General features: G+C 48.5%; 2 protein-coding genes across 2 annotated transcripts in view; both read right to left on the reverse strand.

Annotated features, from left to right (window-relative positions):
- Positions 1–12,391, reverse strand: part of Tspear (thrombospondin type laminin G domain and EAR repeats) — a 114,992-nt gene that overhangs the window by 67,984 nt on the left and 34,617 nt on the right. The gene's annotated exons all lie outside the window — the stretch shown is intronic.
- On the reverse strand, positions 948–3,308 carry LOC122101294 (keratin-associated protein 10-3-like). The gene is made up of 4 exons (XM_042671646.1): positions 3,000–3,308; positions 2,117–2,259; positions 1,294–1,659; positions 948–1,239 (listed from the first exon to the last, which is right to left on the reverse strand). The coding sequence occupies exons 1-4, from the start codon at positions 3,306–3,308 to the stop codon at positions 948–950; spliced, it is 1,110 nt and encodes a 369-aa protein (XP_042527580.1).

Below are 12,391 nucleotides of genomic sequence, written 5' to 3' on the forward strand. Positions count from 1 at the left end.
AAAATAACCTAAGACACAAGCTGGGAGCCAGTGACTCTTGCCTGTAATCCTAGCTATGCAGGAGGCTGACATCTGAGGATCATGGTTCAAAGCCAACCTGGGCAGGAAAGTTCTAGGGATTCATCACCAGTTAACCATCAGAAAACTGGAACTGGAGCTGTGGTAGAGCACTAGCCTTGAACACAAAAGCCCGGGGACAGTGATCAGGCCTGAATTCAAGTCCCTGGACCTGAACAAATAATAAAGCCAAATGATGCAACACACAGACGTTGAGAGGCCAGCCCATCTGAGGTGGGGTGATGTCCACAGGAGAACATTCTAGAGAACTGAAGAGTTCATCACACCCAGCGGGAGGCCCGGCGTGCGGGCGGCTGACACAGCTGCACTGGCCTGAGCCGCCAGCCCCGTGTGGGCTTTAATTAAGGTGCAGGTGCAGACATGCTACTTCCCCAGATGTGTGGCAGGGTCCCGGGACATTTGCTCTGTGAGGCCTGCCCAGTTCTGTTGGCACTGCCAGGACGAATGTCCCCTCTGCTGGACACCGCAGCGGGACGGGCCAGGCACCCGGTAGCGGTGGCCCAGCCTCCGCCAGCAGCACTCGCGTTGGGTCACTGCTCAGTGGCCAGGGGTGACTGTGAGTGGTGGGGTCTCACAGAGCAGCTCCCCTTGGAGTAGACGTGGCCCTGAGTCCCACCTTTGTTCCTAGAGGCCGTGGCCTGCGAGCTGACGTCCGCTCAAACCCCAACAAGGAGAGCAGGAGATGTGGTGATCTGTGAGTTTATTGATAATGTTGGCAGTCAAGGTGATGTGAGGTGGAGCAGAGGAGGGGGGAGGAAGGAGAGAACAGGGAGGAGGGAGAGGATGATCAGGTCAGCTCAGTGGACAGCTAGGGCACCTCTGCATGTCTTCATGATAGGGAAAGGCCCACTGTCCCCGGGCCGTGCCCATCAGCAGCTGCACTGGCCTGGGGAGCCGCCACAGCAGGCCTGGCGGGAGCAGGCAGGGCGGCACAGCAGGGACACGCACGAGGCCGCCGGGCGGCAGCAGCCGGGCTGGCAGCAGGGGGCACAGCAGGAGGAGGTGGGCACGCAGCAGGCGGGCCTGCAAACGGGCCTGCACAGCAGGGACACGCTGGAGGACAGCGGGCAGGACGGGCAGGGGCGGCAGCAGGGCTGGCAGCTGGACGGCTGGCAGCAGCAGGAGGAAGCCCCACAGCACACAGGCTCACAGCACATGGGTCTGCAGCACACAGGCTCACAGCACACGGGTGTGCAGCACACGGGCTCACAGCACATGGGTCTGCAGCACACGGGTCTGCAGCACACGGGCTCACAGCACACAGGCTTACAGCACACAGGCACGCAGCAGGACGGCTGGCCGGCTGAGCAGGGGCAGCAGCAGGGCTGGCAGCTAGACGGCTGGCAGCAGGAGGGTGTGCAGCAGCTGGCGCAGACGGACTGGCAGCAGGGGCTGGACGCACAGCCCGCTGGGGAGCAGAGGAAGGTGAGGCAGGGGGCGGGGGCGCAGCCGCGGGGCTGGCAGCAGCTGGGGGCGCCGCAGGGCTCGCAGCAGCTCTCTGGGCAGTCGTCCACCTGCCAGGAGGCGTGGATGCAGGCGTCGGAGCAGACGGACATGGTGGAGGCGGCCAAGGCGGCGGGGCTGGGAGGAGCGGGAGGTGTGAGTGTGGGAGTGAGTGTGAGTGAGTGTGAGGTGCTTGGGCTCCTGGGCTTTTATACAGGTCAGGTGTTTTCAGCCGGACACTCCAGGCGTCAGCCCTTCCTTGTTGGTGGCCCTTCCTTGTTACTGTTTTGCGCTGGCTTCTGGGTCCTCATTAATTCTGGTGTATTTACACAAGGCCCTGTTCTGCCGGCACAGCACAAACACATAGGGAGGGAAAGGCCGCGCAGACGAGCCTCTGTGCGCTGGGCCACAGCCGGTGCAGGATGACCTTGCTCGGCTACCAAGACCTGCTGGGCCTGGAGGGGAGAGGCCGGGAGGTCCGGTCCTGCGCCTAAGCCACACAGAGCGGTGCGCCGCAACCGGGGCCGATGGGCAGGGGAGGAGGCAGAAGGACGGAGGAGCAGACGCCCCAGACACAAGTTGTCAAGCCCAGTACTGATTGTCGGAGGTGAAGATGAAGGAGAACTCCAGGGAGGAAGCGGATTCTTCTAGAGGGCAGCTTTTCAGTGGGTGTGTTGGGGGGAGCATGAGGGTCTCAGTCACACAGAGGCCCCCAGAGACGTAAAAATGACAGCGCCTCTGCCATCCGAGGCCCAGCACAGAAAGAAAAGGCTCCAGGCTCCAGAAAGAGATGGACGCCCAACTTTCGCATTGCAGGCTGGGGTCTGCAGTACACGAAGCCCCTGAAATCTCCACTGTCCGGGAGAAATGCTGGATTCCTTGCGGCCCCCGGCCCACAGCCCACAGCCTACCAGAGCGAGGGAGGTAACAGCGTCCAGATCTCATGGCCACAAGAGCTGTGGAGCGCACACAGCCCCCGCACAGGACACAGCCAGAGGAAGGCAACCCCAACGCGGGGAGAGCGCCACGCGGTCCTGGCTGGTGACACAGAACCTGCGCCCGGACCCGAGCCCCCCACGCCACTGCGCTGCAGCTGAGAGCTGACAGCACACAGTCATGAATGCACCGCCACGGCCACCAGAACCCACCTCCCCAAAGGGCCTGCGCACACACCCTCCGCACCCACACTACCGCGCTGTGTACACCGCCGGGCGTCCGCCGGGCACAGCGTGGCGTGGTCTCACCGCAGCCTGCGCGGCCGCCTCTGTGCTCAGCAGACACTCGGGATTCCGCCAAGATGGCGCCCGTGTTTGCCAGGGCTGTCACTACTCAGAGGGGAACTCTGTGTGGGCTGGGCGCACCACGGTCCCCACTCAGTGCTGGACTCCGGCTTGTGGTGTTGCAAGCCAGCTTGCACAAACAGCACTGTGCACGGGTTTTGGCATGGTCATGAGTTCTCATTTCTCTAGACTAAATACCCGTGCATGGGGGCTGGGTCTACGCCGCTGCGTGCTGAGCTTCACAGACACCGCCACGCGGCCTCCTGATGGCCAGGCCGTCTTGCGGTTGTCCAGCAGGCTCCGAGAGTCCGGCTGCTGGCATCCCTGCCAGCACGCAAGGGCCTTGTTTTCTTCGTGGCCTGGGCCATTGGAGCAGGTGCGCTTGGTTCTCACGGCCGGGCTGGGCGCTCTTTCTGATGGCCGGCGATGTGCTGGTTTCCCTAACGTGCCCCTTTCCCAGAAGGTTCTGTGGCGGCAGCCCTTCCCTCGCTCCACAGGGCCCCACATCCTCCTTCATGATTGACATGCAGCCCTGGGCGTCAGCCACTGGAACGGGCGTGTGGAGTCATGGTTTGGATACAGCTACTTTGGTCACACATTTTCTACTGGACTGGGTCTGGCTTTTTGTGATTTTGACCGTATTTTAGCAAACAGAAGAGTTTAATATTGATGAAGTCGATTAGTCAGCCTTTCTTTCCTTTTATGGCATGTGTGAATTCTGTCTTAGCGCAGGACCATAGAATGTGACCTGCTGTGGCTCATGCCTGTAGTCCTACCTACCCAGGAGGCTGTGATCTGAGGATCACAGTTCAGAGCCAGCCTGGCAGGAAAGTCCATGAGATGCATATCTCCAATGGACCACCAAAATCCAGCACTAGAGCTGTGGCTCAAGTGGTAGAAACCAGCTTTGAGCAAAAACAGCTCAGGGAGAGTGCCCAGACCCCAAGTTCAAGCTCTAGTACTGCCCTCACACACACAAATAAGCAGCACAGTTTTTCCTCTAAAGAGCAAACATTTCTCCCTTGTGTGTTTAGGCCAGTAGCCAGTCTTTAGCTTTTCCGTTAAGTATGAGGCGTGAGATGTGTAATGCTCACCTTTCTTCTCTTCCCTCCCTCCCACCACAGAGGCCCCCGGAGGTCAGGACTGGTCTTGTTGGGTGTGGCATCAATTAGCCACCCACCAGCCCCTGACTCCTCATATCTCAGGCCATCTCTTCCTTCTGGGTTTTTGTGATTCATATCAACATTGTCACATTTTATTGTCGTGTAAATCAGATGTTTTAACATTAAAACATCAGGGCTGGAAATGTGGTTTAGTGGTAGAGTGCTGGCCTCACATCCATGAATCCCTGTATTTGATTCCTCAGTACCACATAGACAGAACTCAATTCAAGTGGCGCTGTGGCTCAAGTGGTAGAGTGCTGGCCTTGAGCCAAAGGAGCCCTGGGACAGAGCCCAGACCCAGAGTTTAAGACTTATGGATAGAAGAAAAACTAAAACACCCAACCCCACTGCTTCCTACAGAACACTGGAATAGCACTGACCAGCTGCTTTTGCTGTTTTCAGTTCCCATCCTTCCACCCTCTATTCTTGAGGCCAACCAGGTCCCCTGCCAGACACACAGACTGTGCCTTCCAGAAGGTGGCTTTCTATTTCCTTCCTGGTCTTGTCTCTCTGGCAGCCCTTTGTGGGCTGTGGGACGGCAGGGAGGCCTGCAGCTCCAGGCCTGTCCTTAGTGGACAGCCTGGAATGATGTCAGCCATGAGTCTTCCGCCCTCTCCTCTTCCTCCTCCTCTTCCTCCCTTTTTCTCCTCCTCCTCTTCCTCTTTCTGCTTCTTTGGCAGATGGCCCATCTCTTTTTGCTTTAGGTTATTTTTTCAGGGAGGGTCTTGAGTTTTGGCCAGGGCTGACTTTGGATGGCCATACTGCTCCCTACAGACTCTCAAACAGCTGTGTCACAGGTCTGCACAGCTGCACCCAGCCTGCTGATGCAGATGGATTCTCATATTGTGGGAGGCTGTCCTTGAACATTGATCTCCACCTTCCAAGGAGCTGGGTGGCATGGGTCACCACCAGCCATCAGTTTTTGTGAAATTCTTTGTACCAAGTTACAGAGTAAACTGATCCATGTGTTCCTAGTTTATAAAGAACAAATCACCGCGACGACTCGGAGGGGGGCGCTGGGGTCCCAGAGGCACAGGGGGCTGCCTGCAGACCACCCGTGCAGAAGCCGCCTGAGCGTGGACACTGTGGACCCGACAGCTTCGACAGAGGCAGAGACAGAAGAGAATCATACAGAGCCACCACTGCCCAGCCCAGCCCGCAACCACCCCAACAGAACTTGGATTGCAACCACAACTGATGACCTACACCACACAGAAACAACTAGCTCCAGTTTGAGTACCCCACAGGGGACAGTGTATCCCTCAAGGGAGACCAGAGCTGGAGGGAATCCCCAGACCCTAACTCAGACTCCCTACCCCAACACCCACACCACAGGACCCAATAAAACTGGGAACTGTTCGAGAGCTCCACCAGCCCGTGGAGCACACTCAGCTGGCCAGGCTAGAGCAAGAGTGCCCCTGGAAGGGAGCTTAAGCACCCAAGCCAGGAACAGCGCCCCTGGGTCAAGACAACCAACAGTAGAAGAAATTTGAACTGTGTACCCCAGGCTGCATAACCTAGGTGGTATACACAGCAGCACAGGCCCAACCGGCACACTCCAGGTGGGGGCCAGAACCAGGCCTGGGAATCTGGCGCCTGAACAATACAACCAACTCCTCCTAACTGAAGTCAAAAGCTGAGCATACGCCTCAGCAGAGGGGAGAAAAACAGGGAACTGTACCCCCTGGGAAGCACGCCTGCGACAACAAAAGACCTGGAGGCTCAAGACAAGAGAAGCCCAAACCCCACCAAAACCCCACCCATATACTCTAGGCTGGGAATTGGGCAACACAGGCCGCTAGCACCTGATAGTAAGCAGGAGCTCAGGCTGATAAGGCGGCTCAGAAGTAGAGTGATAGTCTTGTATGCATGAGGCCCTGGATCTGATTCCTCAGCATCACATAAGCAAAAAGGGTCAGAAGTGGTGCTGTGGCTCAAATGGTAGGGTACCAGCCTTGAGCTGAAGAGCTGAGGGACAGCACCCAAACCTAGAGTTCAAGCCCACAACCAGCCCAAAAAACAAACAAATAACAAAAAAAAAACCATCAGGAGCCCATAGTATTCTCCAGCATCTGGAAGAGTACATCCAGAGCATCCAATCTGGCCCAGAGCACCCTTAGGAGCAAACACGAGCAGTCTAGGCTGCTCAATCATTCCAAAGGCGGGAATTGCCAGCGATCTACAGCAGAGAGCCAAGAATTCTAATTAGGTCAGACCAGCAGCTGGAGGTAGGACCCCAACAGAAATCAGATCAGGCACACACTCTCTCTACCAATACAGAATCAGCAACGAAGCAAAGACAGACACACCAAAACAAAATTGGAGATTAGTCTCCTGAACTCCCATGCGAAAATCAATAGCCAGCAGACACACAGGGGAGAGCCCCAGAGGGAGCAAGGCATGAATGGAAGACAAAAGCTACATCCAAGGGTTGCTGGAGGCAATGACTCAAGAAATAAAGTGAGAAATAGATCAGAAATTGAAAGAGTACAAGGATGAACTATCAAAAGAGATACAGGATGTCAAGCAGGAGATGCATGAAAAAAATAGATGCTGCACAAACCTCAGTAAGAAGAAGTGAGATAAATGCCAAATTAGAGGTAATACGTACCTCATTAAGAGGTGAGATCAGTTCTTTGAGAACCAACATTGAATCCATAGAGGAATCCATTTCCTCCATGCAAACCACAATAGAAGCCACTGTCAACAGAGTGAACGAAATGGAAGGTAGAGTGTCAGATACAGAAGACAGAATACACCAACTGGACCAAAAAGTGACAGATGTGGAAAAATCATTCAAATTAAGCCAAAGGGAAATTCAAGAGCAAGCAGATAATGCCAAGAAATTTAACCTTCGTATAATTGGAGTGGACAAAGGTGAGGAATTTCAGAGCAAGGGAATGCAACACCTATTCAACAAGATAATCGGTGAAATTTTTCCCCACCTCAAAAAAGAACATCTTACCTACATAACAGAAGCATATAGAACACCCAACAAGGAAGATCCCAGGAGAAACACTCCTAGACACAGTATAGTATAAATGATAGATCTGAATAATAAGGAAACAATCTTGCATGCAGCAAAAATGAAGAAGGAGCTATACTACAATGGGAAAAAGATTAGAATCACTGCAGATCTTTCCACACAAACACTGAATGCAAGAAAGGCCTGGGAAAGCACTATATGAGCCCTGAGAGCCAATAACTGCCAACCCAGACCGATATACCCAGCAAAGCTAGCATTCACATTCGATGGAGAACTGAATATTTTTAATAGCAAAGAAAAACTAAATGAATACATAAACATTAAGCCAGCATTACAAATAATTCTAAGAGGGGGGACACAACCTGAAGAGAGCAACCAGGAACTGGGACCTGCCCCACACAGGCATTACTCAAAGTCTAACTGATCAAGCACAGGAGGAAAGGAAAGAAGAAAAACTTAGGAAAACGGAATGGCAGGGACAACAATGCATCTCTCTATACTTTCTCTTAATATTAATGGGCTTAATTCGTCAATCCAAAGGAAAAGAACTGCAGACTGGATCAGAAAACAAGACCCATCCATCTGTTGCCCTCAGGAGACCCACCTCTCAGCCAAACATAGAAACAAATTCAGAGTAAAGGGTTGGAAAAAGATCTACCAATCAAATGCCCACAGTAAGAAAACAGGGGTAGCTATCCTGATATCTGACAAAATAAACTTTTCATTAAAATGAGTACAGAAAGACAAGAACGGACACTACATATTAATACAGGGAACAATCCAAGAGGAGGATATTACCATCATCAACTTATATGCCCAAAATATTGGTGCACCCAGATATGTTAAACAAATGCTCTCAAACATACAGAATAAAATAGATCCCAATACGATAATACTAGGAGACTTTAACACGCCACTCTCACCAAAGGACAGGTCTACCAACCAGAGGATTGGCAAAGAAGCTACCGAATTAAGTGAGGCCATACTTCAAGAGGAATTAACTGACATCTACCGAGTATTTCACCCTAATACAACACAGTACACATTCTTCTCAGCAGCTCATGAAACTTTCTCCAAAATAGACCATATCATAGTTCCTGCAAGGAACTTAAGCAAATACAAAGGGATCAACATAATCCCCTGTATCCTATCTGACCACAGTGGAATCAAGCTGGTTCTCAATAACTAAGCATACCACAGAAATTTCTCTAATACATGGAAATTGAACAGCACACTCCTTAGCAATGCCTGGGTAACAGAACAGATCAGAGAAGAAATAAAACATTTCCTACAACTCAATGAAAATGAAAACACCTCACAAAGAAACTTGTGGAACACAGCAAAAGCAGTCCTGAGGAGCAAATTTATTGCCTTCAGTGTCCACATCAAGAGAATGGAGACAGACCAAGTAAATAATCTCATGTTGCAATTAAAACAGCTAGAAAAACAAGAAAAAATGGAACCTAAAGTTACTAGATGAAGTCAGATAACCAAATTAAGAGCAGAGATTAACCAAATAGAAAATCAGAAAATTATAGCCAAAACAAACCAAACAAAAAGCTGGTTCTTTGAAAAAATAAACAAAATTGATGGCCCGTTGGCAAGATTAATTAAAAAAAGAAGAGAGGAAACCCATATTAACAGGATTAGGGATGACATGGGAAAAATCACAACACGTACCCAAGATATCCAAACAATTCTCACGGACTACTTTCAAAAGTTATACTCTCTAAAGGAAGAAAACCTGGCAGAAATGGATACATTTTTAGAGAAATACAAGTTGCCCAAACTGAGCAAAGAAGAAGTGAACCAATTAAACAAGCCAATATCCTACAATGAGATACAGGAAGTTATCAAAAGTCTTCCAACAAAAAAAAGCCCAGGACCAGATGGATTCACAGCAGAATTCTATAAGACCTTTAACGAAGAACTAACACCCATACTCCTCAAGCTCTTCAGAGAAACAGAGAAGGAGGGAGCTATCCCAAACTCATTCTACGAAGCCAATATCATACTCATCCCCAAACCAGGCAAAGACCCAACCAAAAAGGAGAATTACAGGCCAATTTCCCTGATGAACACAGATGCAAACATCCTTAACAAGATTCTAGCTAACAGAATCCAGAAACAGATAAAAGAAAAATCATACACTATGACCAGGTAGGCTTCATCCCAGAGACGCAGGGATGGTTTAACATACGTAAGTCAATAAATGTAATCCAGCATATCAACAGAGCCAAGGTCAAGAATCACATGATTATCTCCACCGATACAGAAAAGGCCTTTGATAAAATTCAACATTCATTCATGCTAAAAGCTCTGGAGAAAATAGGAATAGAAGGAACATTTCTAAAAACACTAAAAACCATTTATGACAGACCAATAGCCAATACTTAATGGGGAAAAGCTACAACCAATTCTCCTAAAATCAGGAACAAGGCAAGGATGCCCACTGTCTCCACTCCTCTTCAATATAGTCCTGGAACCCTTAGCCATGGCAACAAGGCAAGAAAAAGACATTAAAGGGATCCGCATAGGGAAAGAAGAAGTTAAACTATCCCTTTTTGCAGACGACATGATACTATACCTTCACGATCCCAAAAACTCCATCCCCAAACTCTTAGAAATCATAAATCACTTCAGCAAAGCAGCAGGATACAAAATCAACCCACAAAAATCAGTTGCCTTCCTGTATACTGACAATGTACAAGAAGAGAGGGAAATAAAGGGAGCAACCCCATTCACAATAACCTCCCCAAAAATAAAATATTTAGGAATTAACCTAATCAAAGATGTAAAAGAACTATTTAATGAAAACTATAAAAAGTTAAAGAAAGAAATTTCAGAAGACACTAGGAAATGGAAAGACCTCCCATGCTCTTGGATAGGCCAACTTCATATAGTAAAGATTTAGGTAATACTTCCAAAATTAATATACAAATTCAGTGCAATTCCTATTAAAATCCCAATGACATACATCACTGAAATACAGAAAACAGTCCAAAAATTCATATGGAACAACAAAAGACCTAGAATAGCCAAAACAATTCTAGGGGATAAAGACAATATGGGAGGGATATCCATGCCTAACTTCAAACTCTACTACAGAGCTATAAAAACAAAGACAGCATGTTATTGGCACAAAAACAGACCCGAAGACCAATGGAACAGAATAGAAGATCCAGAAATAAATCCACAGGCCTAAAGCCAGCTGATATTCGACAAAGGAGCCAAAGACATACAATGGAAGAAACACAGCCTCTTCAACCACTGGTGCTGAGAAAACTGGGCGGCTACATGCAGAAAACTAAAAGTGTACCCTAGCTTGTCACCATGCACCAACATCAACTCAAAATGGATTAAAGACCTTAACATTAAACCTGAATCTCTGAAACTACTGCAGAACAGAGTAGGAGAGACACTTGAACTAATAGGCACAGGAAGGAGCTTCCTGAACAGAGTCCCAGGGTCACAACAAATTGGAGAGAGACTAGACAAATGGGACTACCTTAAAATAAAAAGCTTCTGCACAGCTAAATCTATCGCAACCAAGCTAGAAAGACAACCAACTAATTGGGAAAAAATATTTACCAGCAATATATCAGACAAGGGGTTAACATCCTGTATATACAGGGAACGCAAGAAACTAATCCTTCCCAAACCTAACAAACCAATTACTAAATGGGCAAGGGAACTAAAGAGGGACTTCTCAAATAAAGAAATAAAAATGGCAAAGAAACACATGAGGAAATGTGCATCATCCCTGGTGGTGAAGGAAATGCAAATAGGCAACCCTGAGATACCACCTTACCCGAGTCAGAATGTCCCACATCCACAAATCAGCCAATGACAAATGCTGGAGGGGATGTGGAGAATGAGGAACTCTTTTACACTGCTGGTGGGAATGTACACTTACACAACCACTTTGGAAAGCAGTCTGGAGGGTCCTCAGAAAGCTAAATATTGACCTCCCTTATGACCCAGTCATACCACTTCTAGGCATCTACCCTGAACAACAGGAACCAATATACAAGGACACATTCACCTCCATGTTTATTGCAGCACTGTTAACAATAGCTAGGATATGGAAACAACCCAGATGTCCCACCACAGATGAATGGATCCAAAAATTGTGGTATCTATACACAATGGAATATTATGCAGCCATTAGAAATGACAAAATAATGGCATTTGCCGGGAAATGGATGGAGCTAGAAGGAATCATGTTGAGCGAGGTAAGCCAAGAGCAAAGAGACAAACAGTACACTGTCTCCCTGATAAGTCCATGCTAAATCCAAAATGTTAGATGATGTGACAAAATTAATAGGAGTTAAGAAACAAAGAACTCCCACTCATCTGGTCGAACCACTACTAAATATCCCCATGCTGCTGATCACATGTATATGTATACCTGTACACCGTTATATCCTATAGACTGTGATAAACAATATGCTCTAGGAAAGTTAGAATGAACTTGTGACTTTAAATGAGCATCATTAATCCACAATACTGTGAAATTGGGAAATTATGTAATCACTTAATCACAATTAAAAAAAAAAAAAAGAACCTCCGGGAAGGTAGGGAGGGAAGGAATGGTAGGGGGAAAACAATGGAGGGGGTAACAATGCTCAATAGGAAGTGTACTCATTACCTTACTCATGTAATTGTAAGCCTCTGTACAGTATCTTTACAATAAAATAAAATAAAATAAAAAAAGAACAAATCACAAATGGTGACTTGGTGTTGAGTTCTGTAGTTTCCCAGAGTATCCATCGGTACTACCACAATCCTTCCTTTTCCTGTTGTATTGATTGACTCTCCAGGACTGAGCTAGCCTTGCATTCCTGGGGAAAGCCAGCCCTGTCGTAACACATTATCCTGCTGCATAGCTTTCTGAAATGCCCTAGGTTTGGACTTCAGTGTATTGATGAATCTCCCCTACCCCGCGTTGTGGGAGGAGCTGTGTAGAACCATTATTCTTTTCATTTTTGAACATTTTCATAGACTTCTCTAGTGGACAACCTGGACCTACTGGTTTCTTGGTTGGAGCGATTGTAAGTTGAAATCAAGAAAGAAACCACTTGAAGGAAAAGAGATATCAGAAAAAATATTTGCAAGAGACTCCTGTGGTAAAGCTGCTACCCATAGTTACAAAGACCTGTTCACACTCAAGCATAAGAAAACAACCTGAACCAAAAATATAAAAGGGTGGATAAACACTGCACCACAGAAGACACACAGGTGGCCGAGAGGTGCATGCAAAGATGCTCCATCACTTGATAAGTGCACATTAAAGTAACCACTTGACACAACTACACACCTATTAGAGTGGCCAAAATCCAAAATCCCAAACTGACAGCAGCAAATGTAGGCAAGAGTGTGGCACGGCAGTGGACCCATTCCTGGGGGAATGAGAAATAGTGCTGCCACCTCCCAAGACA

Source organism: Dipodomys spectabilis, unplaced genomic scaffold (assembly GCF_019054845.1).
Source record: "Dipodomys spectabilis isolate Male_0828 unplaced genomic scaffold, ASM1905484v1 ptg000652l, whole genome shotgun sequence".
Lineage (NCBI taxonomy): Eukaryota > Metazoa > Chordata > Mammalia > Rodentia > Heteromyidae > Dipodomys > Dipodomys spectabilis.